Here is a 15,814-nt window from a genome sequence, read left to right on the forward strand (position 1 = left end):
AAAAGGATTTGTAATTAGCATAGCAATTGTTTTATGTAAATGCAATGTTTGAAAATAATTTCTTTTCTTAAGTAGATTAAGCACTTTCCTTGAAATGTTGCTTACACTATTAATTTTCTTTAGCAAACCCTTTTTTCCCCTAGATGGTACAAATTAATGGAGTAAGAAATAATGAGCTTTTACTGTATAGCTAGTCACCCATGAAGCAGTGGTAAATAGCAATCTCATTATGCAAGTTTGAATATAAAGTTAATTTATTTCTCCTCAGAAGATCAAGCTTTTAAAAATACCATCATTCTTAGTTAGCAAGCAAACCTTTGCAAGTGCAGTATACTTTCCATATTCCAAAAAGTAGCTGGGAAGAAGAATGGTTTGTCTGTGCTTGTTGAGAGCAGTTGGAAACAACACTAGTGAACCATCAGACTTTATTAAAGACCAACTATAGTTAAGGCCTTGGGAAATGTCACACTGAACGGGAGCTTCAAAAGTAACTCCAAGCTTAAGAGGTTGATGTCTCCAAATCTAAATATCAAAAGAAAAGATGTCTCATTAAAGTTTCCATGGAATCTAACATTACAAAAATACATAATGAACTTGTGATTTAGACAGCATAGGGAACTCCCACTGTGAAACTTCTTTCTACTCATGCATTTAGCAACCTCCCCATGAATTAGTAGGTAAGTCCTAGGGAGTTGCATGACAATAAAGAGGCTACGTGACTTCCTCAGGCTCATACAGCTGGTAAATAATAGAACCATAGTCTTCCTGGCTCTGAGTCTAATCCTCTATCAAATACATCACTATCTGAAATCCTAAAATCACAATGGCATGCTACTGCACTCCATTCTCAGCCTCTAACCCATACTCTGGCCAACCCCTTCTCTACTCAACCTGATTAGTAAGTTCACCATATATAGGAGATTCTAGACTGACCACACTGTACTTTAGCCATCTTACTGCAGTACCACTATATAAACAGTTGCCCTCCTCCCCAACCATGCTACTTTAACTCTAGGAACATTAACCAAATCAAAACTATCTTTCCCAACTGGAAAGTCCCTATTCTTTCATCCAATTAAAAATCAGATTACATAATATTTGTATTTTTCCCTTTACTAAATTGGTCTTATCTGATTATTTTAATGTATAAAAGTCTGTCTCCTCCTGTATTTGGGATACTGCCCTAAGCTGAGGAAGGGGCCTCATCTTAATTTTTAAAGCCATTGGCATGCATTAAGCAATAAAACAATATCCTAAGAAGATCTAAACTTTCCTTCCTCAGTTATTTCATCTTTCGTCTGCCACAACTCCTTGAAAAAGGTGGGAGGAAAGAAGAAACATAAGTTTGTTTATAAGATGGAAATGATTTATATGACAATTTTTGATTATCAAAATTATGAAATTATACCTGGAATACTATACATTGAAGTTACATTTTTTTTATTTTTTGAATTTTACAATTTTCCCCCCAATCTCGCTTCCCTCCCCCCTTGCCTCACAGAAGGCAGTCTGATAGTCTTTACATTGTTTCCATGCTATATATGTTGATCAAAATTGAATGTGTTGAGAGAGAAATCATATCCTTAAGGTTCAAATAAAATATAAGAGATAGCAAAATTACATAATAAGATACCTTTTTTAAAATTAAAGGTAATAGTCTTTGGTCTGTGTTTAAATTCCACAATTATTTCTTTGGATACAGATGGTATTCTCCATGACAGATAGCCCAAAATTGTCCCTGATTGTTGTACTGATGAAATGAGCAAGCCCATTAAGATTGATCATCAAACCCATGTTATTGTTAGGGTGTATTATGTGAAGTTACATTTTGAGCCAACTTAATAGTCTTAGTAGACTCCAGTCTTAAAGATTTCTTTTTGTCTTAAGAGTTTAATACATAATACCTTAAGAGATGGATATTTGCTAGTCTGAAGAGTTACAATAAATAGCCTGTGTTTTCAGGGGGTTTTGAGTAGTGATGAGATTCAAATAAATTAATAACCAGTTCTCTGCCCTAATGCCATTTTAAGCAAACCAAAAGATATACCAAAAGGTGGTTTAGTATTCCATGCATTTAATACTCAAATAAAAGAAGTACACAAAACTAGGTTATATTACTCATAACCAAACATATACTTATGGAGTAAAATCAGCCACATGACCACAGCAGCCAATATTAGAACACATGCAGAACCAAAACTCATTCTACCTCCTCTACCTCTTTTTTTCCTTCTACTTCCATGGTTTCTGAAATGCGCAATAAGATAACCCTTGCAATCTATATTTCTATTGCTTCATTGTGTCCCACTTCCTATTGGTTTCACCATTCAGGGAACACCAGAGCACTCATAATATCTCAGGGGAATTTGAGGCATAACACAAAGCAGAAACAAATGACAACTTGCAACCCCCGGTTGTTTAACATTTTTTTCTTTACCTTATATGTTTGTTTACTGAAGTAACAAAAATGAGGGAATTAAAATGTAGTGTCTTGTCAAAAGTATAATGAGTTTTAAGAAGTGAACAAATAAATATTACAAGCATAGTTCCATCCATTTTTTTCATATTTGGATGGAATGAACATTACTATGGATCCTTTAAAAATGCTGTTGTGTAGATGAACATTAAAAAAGAGTAAGGAATGCTTGAGTTGATAAACTTTTTATTATTAACTGTTAATGCAATAATATGAGAGAAATAATAAGTGCTTCAAGTCCTAAGTTGATGTCAGTCATACTTCCTATTAGATAGAAAATATTTGGGGGCTATTATTTGTTATTTTTTTAAATGAACTTCTGAATGATCTATAAGTCAGTAAGCCATTATTCAAAGAAAACATCATGAGCTGCTCAAAACATCATGAGCTGAGAACTGCTACAGGTGAACCTGGGAAAAGTTGAGTAGACAACCCTGGAATAGTCAAAAATAGGAGTCTCTTGACTGTTTCCCATTGGTTAGCATAAGTCTGGCTATGATACCCAGTAGATAAGGTAGAATTTTACTGTATGAGTGACTGTTCCAAATAATTATAATGCTTACCTAAAATAAAAAAACTAAGGATGTTTTATTCTACTATCTTTAGGTTTAGTCATTCTGTGGTCTTAAGCTTAGACCTGCCTAACCAGTCTTGATGCTGTTACAAACGTGTCTTTGCTTCTTTCTTTCATGGCAAATCTCTCTAACCATGATAGGTAAAGCCATAATTTTTTTTAATATAATGAATCTTGTTGCTGCAGTACTTCAACATCCCTGTTCTACTATAATGGGATGCAAATATAATTATGCCAATCTCCTAGATAGTAGTTATTATATAAGGATAATAACCTCCTCTGGAGGACTGGACAGAGCATTTGTAGTCAAAGATGTTCTGCAAAAGAAAGGTCTTTTTAAATGTTTAAATGAAATAGCAGACTTTTAGAAAACAGAATCAAATTTTTCTCTAAGAACTAGATTATGTAAAAGTATATTATTGAGTTCCAAATAAATTGTATTAAGAATTTACATGTAAAAATTGACTTGATAATGGTGAAGAAGGTGAAATTATTTTCCTATTTTGAAATATCTGTTTGATCATTTTAAGGACCCATTCAATAAATCAGATCTTCATAAATTCTTTTAAAAATTCTTCCTTCAGCCCATAGATAGCAGTTTCCATATCAGATCAAGGATTTACGTAAAGATAGAAACAAGTGGTATATATATATATATATATATATATATATATATATATATATATATATTTTATATATATAAAATATATATATATCAACAGGAATTCTCTGAAGTTTTGGATGAATTATGGGTTTTTAGTTTGATGTTCTATTTATAGATCTGTTAATATCAGAACCATAAGACTTTTTTGATACCCTCCACAATGTGATCAAATACCCTGTCCTATTTAATAAGGCAACCAAAAGTTATTTCTCATAAAAGTACTCATGTATGCCATCCAAACTAGAGAGTACCCCGAGTAATACCAAATTCTCTTTGTCTCTCAGAAGGCTCTTGCCCCTTATTTTGTTCCACTTAAGGATGGAAACACTAGTTTTATTACTCTAGGGATTAGGGATTTATGCCTTTATTCAATCATAATGTAGTTCAGCCCTCTCAGAAAAGGGAAAAAAATTCTTTCCATCAAATCTGTGTCTCAGAGGTTAATATTCTGACCAGCAACCTATATAAATAGGGAAAGCTTCCTCACCAGAAGGCAGACCACAAGGCAATGAAATTTTTAGCCATAGTCACCCAAGAAAAATGATTCTTAAGGGGTAATGGGGCTATTTTCTGTATTGGTTGAGATTGTCCCCATAAGGAAGAAATCATAGACCTATAAAGCATTGAATAAGTATTACTGACAACAAATTTTATAGTAATAGCAAACTATTGAGAAAAATCTAAACATGTGGGGCTGACTTTTCACTGGAGGTATGACTTTTACTTGATCAACTTTACAATCTCAAAGTAGTTGCCCTAAATCAGAAAACTAAATTAACAGAGTATTGACAAAGCAATATGATCCTTTCCTTCTCTGGGGCATTGTTTTGAACATAATAGGGGTCCACTAAATGCTTATTGGATTTATTAGATTTATTTTTTCATCCTGAATTCACAAAATTCCTTCCTAACCCAAAAGTCTATGATTTTCCCTATACCACAATTTTAAAAAAATTTTCTCCCCCCCACCCCAAATCAAGGTCTACTGAAGAGCAAGGTATAATATACACAAATAAAGGGTCTATTCATTTGCCAGAAAAATAATACTTTTCCATTTACATCTGAGGCTGATAGAAATTTCTCCCAGCTCACATGACACTGCTGACCTACAGACCACAAGTCCCTTCACAAACCCTCCTATTGTATAAGAGAAAACAGGATAAAAATACAAAGCATCATTTCATAACTCAAAGCTTTTCCTATGTTCAATGCTGATTCAAATTCAGGAGCTATGCTGAAGATTTCCAAAATACTTTACAAAGCTTCAACTGTACCTGGACTCGCTCAGGCCCCATGTTTTTCACCAAAGGTGGCTGGCAGGGTTGGGGCACGATGAAAACTTGCTTTTTTAGAACTGCAATGCTGACACTATTAAAGATAAGAACCTCCACTGTAAATTCTCCCTCCCTAAAAAAAATTAAATGCATAGAAAGGAGATTTGGTTAGCAAAATAGCAATCAGATTAATTTTTCACAATTACTGTGGAAACTTTAAAATATAATTATCATTATTATTATTGTCATCTTTAGAATTAGAGTAATTAGATTAGATTTATGATAAGTGTAATAATAGTTATAGTCTTATAAATCCATAATAATGATCCTAATCCTAAAGATGACAATAATAATAATAACATATAAAGAAGACATAAAAAAACAGTGATTTGAGAGTCAAAAGATACATTCCTGTTTTAGCTCAGGGAATTACTAGTCTGACTCTGATAAGTTACTTAAGCTTTTCTTTGCCTTACTTTCTTCACCTGTAATTCAGGCATAATAATCTTTGACAATTCCTATACCAGTCATTCAGTTGAAATAGTGGATAGAGAATTGGACCTGCAATCTGAAAAACGTATCTTCCTGAATTCAAGATCTCAAATACCTGGACAAGTCACTCTACCCTATTTGCCTAAGTTACTTCATTTCTAAATTGAAGAGGAGAATGAAATGACAAACCACTCCAGTAGCTTTGGCAAGAAAACCCAAAGTGGTGTCACAAAGAGTGGAATATCTCTGGAAAAAATAACTGAACAACAAATACCTAACAAGCTGGTTGCAAGGAAAGTAATTGGTTAACAATCAAACACTGTATCTATATTTGCTTATCAGTAGTAGAAATATATAACCAGTTACCTTGGTTTCATTAGAACATGTCAGAGAGGCATTCTAGTGTAGTGAGGATAGAATGACAGCCTTGGGGTTTGGAATACATGAGTTCATGCCCTACCTCTAACACATATTAGCTATGTCTTCTTGGAACTGAGTTACAAATTCCTTTTGATCTACATTAGAAGTGTACAGAAGTTCACTATTCCAATGAACTCAGAGGTCTGAAATACAATTAAAATTTTTTATTTCATAGTCATAGACTTCTCTCTAACACTTGCTAATTGTCTTATAAATGTATTTCACTAGCATCAAGATAGGTTGGATCTGAACTAAAGAAAAGGGATGCTTAGTCAACATAGCCACACAAGTAGAAAAACTGAGACATTAGAGATGTTAAACACTATAGTCTAACCTTTCCCCTCTTCTGTTTTTCCTTCTGTATTACCAACTGTATCATTAACAAACTCCCCTTTATATCATGCTCTTTTCTTGCTATGATGCTCAATTGAAATCTGGCTTCTTCAGGAAGCCAACACAATCCTTTCCATTCTCTTCCATAGAGGCTGCTCTTCTCATGATTTCCTCACCTCCAACACACAAACCAAGCTCAGATGACTTCTCCTCTAGAAAACCTTCATGGGCTTCCTTACAATACCACACCTCTCTCCTTTCCCAAGATCAATTTCTTTCAAATCAATATTTTTTCCTAATATTCTTTGTCCGAAACTTTCCTTGACTTTTATCACTTTCCATCTATCCCTGTATCTCATATTCATATCTTTTGTGTCCATCTACCCAGTTAGACTGTAAACTCCTTCACAGCAGGTAGCGTCATTTTTCATTTTGGTATCCCAATTCCTAGTACAATTCCTTACTCATAACAGGCACTTAATAAAATTTATTAAAGTGAAATTAATATGTATGCTTGCTCATGCCACAGAATTATTGTATCAAATAAGATAATATATATAGTTTATAACACCAAAGCTCTACATTAATATTATTAGTACTTTTTACTGGTCTTAATTTCATGTGGTACATGATTCACTAATTTGACAGTACTAAATTGTTCTGGAGTATAATGTTCATGTATAGTTAATACTGACTTTTTTATTGTTTTATACATTCTTGATTCTCCAAACAGACTGTAATTTCATTATGGGAAGGAATCATGTCTATTATTTAATTTTTTTGTATTTTGAGGCACTCAGAATAAGTCTGGACATATAGAAGGTACTCAGAAATTTTTTCATTAGTAATTGAAAAACATCAGATGCCTAAAAACATGGGAATCAATTCTGTTTGTAGAAGATTTTGCTAACTAAACAATTATGTTCAACCTACCTCTTATATATGTGGCTCTCTGTCCACTTCCCTGGATAGATAGTATCATCCCCAAAATTCCACAGGTAAGTAACATTTGTTCCAAAGTTGATTCTGCATTCAAAATTCACACTGGAATTTATCAGAGCTGACAAGCTGGACACAAGCCGATTTGGAACAATTTTCCTCTCTATACTGATAGTATAAATGTCCGAGGCAACAGAGTTGATCTGATTGGCAGCATTAACTATCACATGATACCTGAAAGATGGAAAAGCCACAGAGAGGGGAATGAAGTAACTATAAAAGAAACATATTAAATGTAGTATAATCTTGCAAGGACTGAATTATAGAGGAATTCCAATCCTAAAATACTTAAAAATAAAATGACAGCTTGGAGTTGAATTTGTGTGTTCTAGAATAGAACAGAGAAAATTTTCACAGAGAGAGAGAAAAAAAGGGATTTTTTGTGGTTTTGGAGGAATGGAATGAGCCCGATTTGGGACTAGGGTAGCCAAAACTCCCCATGTCAGTTTGGTGAATGGTTTTAATTGCAATGGGTTCCATTGCCCAGTTATCCCCCCCCCCATTACACAGTACTAAAAAATAAACTTCTTGATATAAACGTTGATTTTTTTATAACCAATATTCTGATACTTAGTGAATGACTTAAAGAGCAAGATAGAATAAAGCATGGTAGATGCAAGTAAGTTATAGAGTATTATGAAAGACTAATTAATCACAGAGAGTGATATAAAACATAAGGAATAGGAAATATGTAATTTGAAAAGGAGATAGACAGCCATATAGTAAGAAATAGAGGGTAATAGATGGATGCCTCAATTACTGTACTGTTCTCTGAGAATGCTAAAAAATCCAGAGGAAAGCCTTAAGAGCATTAGATAGATCTTTGATGAAAGACTTACTGGGGAACATGGATAAAAATTACCCAAGATGAGAAGGCATGGATGTATTGTGTATTGTGAGTAATATTGTTGAAGGGGTCACTCACATCACTGAGGTCACAGTCATTGAAGAACTGAAGTAGAGTTAAGAGCATCATAATAATCTAAGTGATCTCCACATTGAATAAAAGCTATTTTGATACATTACACACTAAAAATGACTATAATGTTGAAATCTCATATGTCCAATTTTACATACCTCTTGGGAATTCTGTATCTTTTCTTAACACTTCTTGAAGTTGTTCTCTCCCATGAACCATCACCAAAATGCCAAACAAACTCAAGAGGACCGGCTTCATTTGTAAGAGCAAAAAATGTGACCTCAGATTCAGTGGCAAACACTGTGCCATTTGTAAAGATAGAAACAGCTATAGGAAAAAGAATCACTGTTACAAATGTTGGGGGGGGGGGTGGAGGGAAAGGAACAAGGACATAAATGAGTTAGTTCAGGAATTGTTACTACCAACTTTTTTTTTCACATGCACCAAAATGAATGACTCCTTTAAAATGAAAATGAAAGTGTAAAAAAGTAAGCAATAACAATATTATATGACCCTTGATTGAATCGATCATACATCATAATCGTAAAAACAAAACTGCATGGCCAATATATTTTTTTTAATTATAGGTCTCTCATTCGAAGAAGGCTTAATAGGAAGAGTTCAAGAACTATTCTGCAAGACCTGTAGACCATGGTTAAATTCTTATAATAGCTCTTTCAAGTCAATCCAACAAATAAGTATTGATTACCTAATATACACACACACACACACACACACACACACACACACACACACACCACACACAAAAGGCCACTGGGGTAGGCCCTGTGAATAAAAAAAAAAATCAAAAGGAAAAAGTCTCTACAAGGTCAAGAAGACTACTAGTGAGTGGGGAGGGCAAAAATTATAATGTGCTAAGAGGTAAAGTAAGCACCAAGTATATATAAATTCAAAATAACTTAAAGAATAAAAAAGTAGGGGGTGGCTAGGTGGCACAGTGGATAGACCACTAGCCTTGGGTTCAAATCTGACCTCAGACACTTAATGATTACCTAGCTGTGTGGCCTTGGGAAAGCCACTTAACCCCATTGCCTTGAAAAATCAAAAAAAAAAAAAAAAGAATAAAAAAAAGTGCTTAGAGGTAAAGTAAATGCAATGTATATATAAATTCAAAATAACTTAAAGAATAAAAATAACAATTGAGGAGGTCAGAGAAGACCTCTATAGCAATTGGAATATGATTCTAAGAGGTGGAAGTGAGAAAGGAATGCATTCCAAACATGGAAGAAAAACTACACAGTGTTTAGAAACAATATTCATTTAACCTATAACATTTAGCATAGCAGGCAGAATTTAGAGAGTGACAGTGGAGAGTGACTTGATTCAAGGAGTGTTTGTAATAGTAAGGGAGAAAGATGTAAGAATGAAGCAGTCCCATTACCAAGGCAGCCTGAATTTTTTTTTCAATTTGCCTCATTGAATCTCTTCAGTCCTTAAACAGCTTGCACTCTGGACCAAGAGTGCTAAAGAATTTAAACCCATTTTTCAGAAGATAACTAAAAATAAATGAAATCAATGAACAGGTAAACAACTTGAAGAAAGGCTGAGAGAAGACCTATGGTTTTCTAAGATATGGACTGCTTGGATTAAACTAGGCAGGAAATGTTTTGTGAAATGCCGGATTGCAGTTGTCACTCACCTAGCATTTGATATTGAACATTCACTCTGGTCCAATCTTGGCAACCACTTTCTCTATCAGGGACCATTAGGAATACATTATATGAAGAAGTTGATGAAAATCTATGTATAACAATGGATCCTAAATATAGAAAATAAAATGCCACATTTTGTAAAAGAAAAGAATAAAATCTCAATTATCTAGTTTTGGGGAACATCTTATCAAAGACTTATTTGGCTTCTCTAACACTTAGGAAAAATACAAAAAAGGAAAAGGAATGTGCAGAAATTCAAGAATAGAAGTCTGAATTTAGTCATAGCTCTGAGTCAAATTTTCTTTAAATCTCTTGTCCTTTGATATGACATTTTTCATTTTACTTATGGTTAGTGTGGTTAATGGTAAAATGATTTTAAAATATAGTTTTGCTATTTAGTTCTAATTCACATTCTCTTTTTATACTGATTATTAAGGGTCACCTTTAATTCTGCTTTCTTTGTTTTCTCAAAAAAACCAAACAAATCAATAATTTAATGGTCATAAGACTGAGCATGGTACAATATGTCAATGTACCTAGGATCTGTGATTTTATCTGCATGGGAACTCATCAACTGTCTATAACTTTGTCTTAGAGCTTTGAGGCCCAGAGAAGTTATGATTTATTCCTGGTCATGGAACTACTATTAAGGATTGGTAGTGGACTGAACACATATCTCCCTGACTTCAAGCATAATATTTTATCTGCTCTATCTGTTCCCTTCTCTCCCTAGTACATTGGGATTCTTATTTATCTTCATGAGAATATATGTGAAACTGGAGTGTTTCTTCACAAGATAGAATTATCACATGAATAGGTATATTATTCAGTAGTTTTTCAATTATGGCCAATTCAACCCTTTGTGACTTCATTTGAAATTTTCTTAACAAGGACCCCCTGAAGTGGTTTGGCATATCTTTCTGTTCATTTTACATATTCCCCAGGGCTATACAACTAGTTAAGTGTCTAAGATGAGATTAGAACTCAAGTCTTTCTAACTACAGACCTGGCACTCTATGGAATATGCCACCTCACTACCCTAATGATGATGTAGTCACTCATTAACAAAACAATATTCTAGTTTTTCCTCTTTAATTTTGAACAAGATTAAAATTGTTTGAGTGAGGATGATGGTTTTAATTTGCAGATAATTATGTTATTCAGAAACTAAAGAGATCAGTAAAATTGAAATAATCAAGCATTTTTCTCTCACCAGGTTGTGATGATCATTAAAAATACTCAATCCCACCTGTTTCCTAATACTACAAAGGATAATTTTCAGATAGGCTAGGAAAATTCTAAGCAGCACTTAATGGAAAGAACACTGATTTTTCTGTCAAAACTCCAGTTCAGATCTTGGTTATGCTACTTCAAGTGTGACACTAGACAACTCACTTTAGTTCTCTATGCCTCAGTTTCTTCATCTGTGAAAGGGTTTTGGAATAAATGATCTCTAAGTTCCTTCCATTTCTACATTCTGTTCTCTATCTCGGTATCTCTAGTTAGTGAATCTTGAAATAATGTGAGTATACTCATTATAAGAACAAATCCTACGATGAGCTTCATTTAGGGAGGTAGGTACCCAAAATATAATAACCTATATTTGAAAAGAAATCCCATTTATGAATAACAAGAATTTTAATGATAAAAATTAAAGTTATATGATGTACTTCCCTTTATTCACAGAGGTGGTATAATTGCTCATGCTTCTTGTGTTTATTACAGTTGTCATTCTTTGGAGGGAGTTGGCAAAAAGTAGAACTTCATCCTTATGGACACTGCTAGAATTCATGAATACCCTCAAATCTGCTTGAGATACTGCTACATAATATGGTCCTAATTCCTTTTCAGCTGCATGAAACTCATTGAAAATAATCACTTTGATCATATATATGCCCTCTGGAAAAAAAGAGTAACAGATATATATAGATATATAGATATAGATATAGATATATATAATCTATTGAATCTCAATGAAACATTTTAAAATGTAAGCATAACTTCAAAATACACATGTAAATACTTAAAGATGAAATAGTTTTTATGGTACTATTTAAAGATATTGATAAATATGAGAATCTACAATAAAATACCTTCCACAGAATAATTTCATTTATAATAAAACATTTTTAAGAAAATATTTTATCTTCAATATGTACACAGAAGGACTTGGAGAAGACACCAAACTGAAAGCCATCCATTGCTACTCCCTCCATCTTTGAGCATCAGTTAATCTATTTTATGATAGTTATAAAGATGCATTATACCTTTTGTATATTGATGATAAGCAATGATTTCTACTTGATCAGACTCATTTTTGATGCAGACTTGAACTATTGTACCATCCCCAAAATCAAACACTAGAGAAGTGATATTGTCTGAAGAAGTATGAACACCAAATCCCAGATCCTGGGAGGAGTATCGATTGTTCTCAGGCAACCAAAGGCTTTTCCTAAGTGGAAAAGCAGGCTTTCCATCCATATTTGAACCTCCTACTCTGATGTGCCCAGGAAGACACTGGATGAAGAGTATGTGGTTGCGGGGATTGGATACTGACACAGAGAGATCACATAGTCCTGGAAGACTAAATGTGATGTTGATAGACCTATAGAAAAAAGAAAAAGAAAGGGATAAATAAAATTTCTCACCACCAGGTAAAATAAGACATGTCATTAACAATTTAAATAATAATTACCTACCTCCCATAAATTCTAGTCCACAGTTAAATTCTTGGAGATGACTATGCCAGTGGAATCCTTGGCAGGCCCTACCACACAAAAAAGGTTGGGAGGATAGTTCCAATTCCAGGCTTCCGAAGACCAACCTAGCTAGTTCCAGAGGCTCATTGCCAGAACATTAGCTACAAAATGATGTATTAGACATTTTCAGTCCTAGCAGTTCACTAAGATCATCTCCTAAGGTTTAGAAGAATTGTGATTCATGGTGATAGAGTCTCCATGTTGATGAAATCATGGCTTTTTGAAATATTGAAGTATAAATATGATTATCAAGATATTTTAAGCTGATATTCTAAAACTGAATGGTTTCTGAACTGGAAAATTGTATACAAATCAAAAGCTTTACAGAACAATTTGGAAGTAATAGTCAATAATGAGAACACTATTGAGTTGGATATATATTTGAAAATGAAAATTCAACTTTGCTTGAGAGTAATGCTTGACTCTATAATTCTTACAACATAAATAATAGGAAATTAATAGGGATATGGCTATGGGAATCCACTGACTCATCATCTTTATCAAAACTTTTTAGGTGTACCTAAAGCTATTTTAAAGGACACAAAAACAATTTTATAAGCAAACCCATCTCTCTAGAACACAAATTACTTAGCTGCCCACCTCCTAGTATAATGAAAAGTTAGATGATACTGGGATTATATTCCAAATTCAAATCCTTTCTTAAATCCTTACTAGCTGTGGGGAACTGAGCAAATTACTTTACCTCTTGACCTCAATTTCTTCATCTGTAAAATGAGAATAATTGCACCTACTACATAGAGTTTTTATGAGGAATATATATATATATATATATTTATACTATTCATATATACTCATATACCATGTGGATATATTATATATAATGTACATATACATGTCTACACACACACACACACACACATATATATATAGTGTGTTTTATACTTTAAATTGTATGCTATAATTCAAATTGGAAGGAAATGAAACATTGACTATAACATATAAATTGTTAATTGCATTCATTAAAAAATAATGCAAACTTCTGATCTAGCAATACCACTACTGGATCTATACCCTGAGGAGATCATGAAAAAAGGTAAAAACATCACTTGTACAAAAATATTCATAGCAGCCCTGTTTGTGGTGGCAAAGAATAGGAAACTGAGTGAAGGTCCATCAATTGGGGAATAGCTAAATAAACTGTGGTATATGTTTGTCATGGAACACTATTGTTCTATTAGAAACCAGGAGGGGTTGGAATTCAAGGAAGCCTGGAGGGATTCGCATGCTGAGCAAACCTGTACACCCTAACAACAACAACATGGGGGGTGATGATCAATCTTAATGGACTCGTTCATTCCATCACTGCAACAACCAGGGACAATTTTAGGGTATCTGTGATGGAGAATACCTTATGTATCCAAAGAAGGAATTGTGGAGTTTAAACAAAGACCAAAGACTATTACCTTTAATTTTTTTAAAAAAAGGTATTTTATTATGTAACTTTGCTAACTTTTATCCTTAAGGATATCTCTCTCTCTCTCAACACATTCAATTTGATCAATGTATAGCATGGAAACAATGTAAAGACTATCAGACTGCCTTCGGGGGGTGGGGAGTGGAGGAGGAAAAGATTGGGGGAAATTTTGTAAAATTCAAAAAAACAATAAAAAAATAATGCAGTGGCTCTCAAGCTGTGCCCTACCCCCAAAGACCCTCAATTCTGGGAAAGGTCCAGTTGTGCAAGAAATGTGAAATTTTACATAGGAATTACAGAATAGTCTTTACAATTTCAGATGTCTAAATAGACTTCTTAGTCTTATTATACAAGGTCATTGGTAAAGTGAATTCTAGGGACCAGCTCTTCAACAATCACTAAGGTGATGGTGGCAGTCTACTAACAGATCTAGAAACCACTATTGTTGAATTAGATGGTGCTTTTTGCAAGGAATCTAAGGCTGAAATGGGAGGAAAACTGAATCTAAAAGGAAAAGTTCAAATTCAAATTTATAAAACAGCCTCAGTGAAGATAAGCTCTAATGGGAGCATAGTCTCAAATGGTCTTCTGTGCAAATGACATGGAGAATAGAATACTTAAAACTTACAATCTTAATAGCAGGTGATTACTGAATTGGTTTTCTTCCTTAATAGCACAGTTAAATTGATTGGAATTCTCATCTTCGATGTTATCCCAAAAAGAATGGATTTATTTAATCAGTGTGATGACTATCAGAAGTTCATATTACTTGATTATGTGCCACTACTTCAAATGAAAGCTAAACTGTAAATTGTAAACTTTTTGCTGTAATCAGAGGCTACCTAAGAGATAGATCCTTTTAAAACATCAAAAATAGAAAGCAAAATTTCTTCCATTGTGGTTAAGTTGTTGCTGTTGTTTTTGTTTTAATGCATTCCATATTCATGAATGTTCAGAAGTGATAAGGATAATACTATATAGTTAGTAGAGAAATATTTGTGGGTTGGGTAATATCCCAAATACCTCTTGGAAATATTCTTTCAGAAGCCACCTGAAAATGTATAATGTTTCCAAACTGGCAAATCAAAGATTTCCTTTCCTAGCAGTCTACCTCTACTTGTAAGTGAAACTGGTGCAACTTATTGGTTTCAAGAATTTCAAGTTATAAAAGAAGGTTGATATGGGCTCCCAACTGCCAAGAAAAAAGGAAAATCTTAGAGTACACAGGATACCAGACTACCAGTGTCAAATCCTTCATTTTGAGGCATTGCCGCTGGGGAATTCTTCCAACTCTCATTGAAACATGAATCCTAAACTCTGATATCCTGGGAATACTCTGACAGTGCAAATGTAGTGAGATGTAATGCTTTTGGGAGCCAGGGGAGAGAAAGCTGCAACTGGAGTATGTATCTTAATGACAAATTTATAGATAGGATGGAGATATTTAACAAACTTTACTGAAATCCATGCCAAAGACTGACATTGATTCTGATGATTAAACAAAATAAGCTAATTGCCATTCTGCATTTGCTCCTATGGTGCCATTTGTTCATAATGAGAGTTTCTAGTTACATTCCCTCTGATCCTGAGTGAGCATTAGAATTAGAAATGAATTCCACTGGATTGTATGTTGATAAAATGACTCAACTGATTACTAATCCAATTGTAGATAATTCTGCTCCAACATATAATAAAGTGTGTGGAATTAATTCTTCTATGTGTTTACTTTGGAAAAAGTTTGGGGGGAATTTTCATATACCATTCAGGAAAAAGAATATTTTTGAAAGTTAATACTA

The 15,814-nt window shown here is 33.6% G+C and overlaps 1 protein-coding gene across 1 annotated transcript in view; it reads right to left on the reverse strand.

The window, feature by feature from the left end:
* The window catches only part of PKD1L1 (polycystin 1 like 1, transient receptor potential channel interacting), a 140,544-nt gene that overhangs the window by 111,970 nt on the left and 12,760 nt on the right, over positions 1–15,814 (reverse strand). Inside the window, exons 3-8 of the mRNA XM_074199030.1 lie at positions 12,092–12,429; positions 11,526–11,723; positions 8,310–8,478; positions 7,167–7,406; positions 4,989–5,121; positions 316–522 (exon numbers count right to left, since the gene is read on the reverse strand). Coding sequence (XP_074055131.1) covers positions 316–522; positions 4,989–5,121; positions 7,167–7,406; positions 8,310–8,478; positions 11,526–11,723; positions 12,092–12,429 — 1,285 coding nt within the window. The remainder of the gene's footprint in view (positions 1–315; positions 523–4,988; positions 5,122–7,166; positions 7,407–8,309; positions 8,479–11,525; positions 11,724–12,091; positions 12,430–15,814) is intronic.

Source organism: Macrotis lagotis, chromosome 8, assembly GCF_037893015.1.
Source record: "Macrotis lagotis isolate mMagLag1 chromosome 8, bilby.v1.9.chrom.fasta, whole genome shotgun sequence".
NCBI classification, from domain to species: Eukaryota; Metazoa; Chordata; class Mammalia; order Peramelemorphia; family Peramelidae; genus Macrotis; species Macrotis lagotis.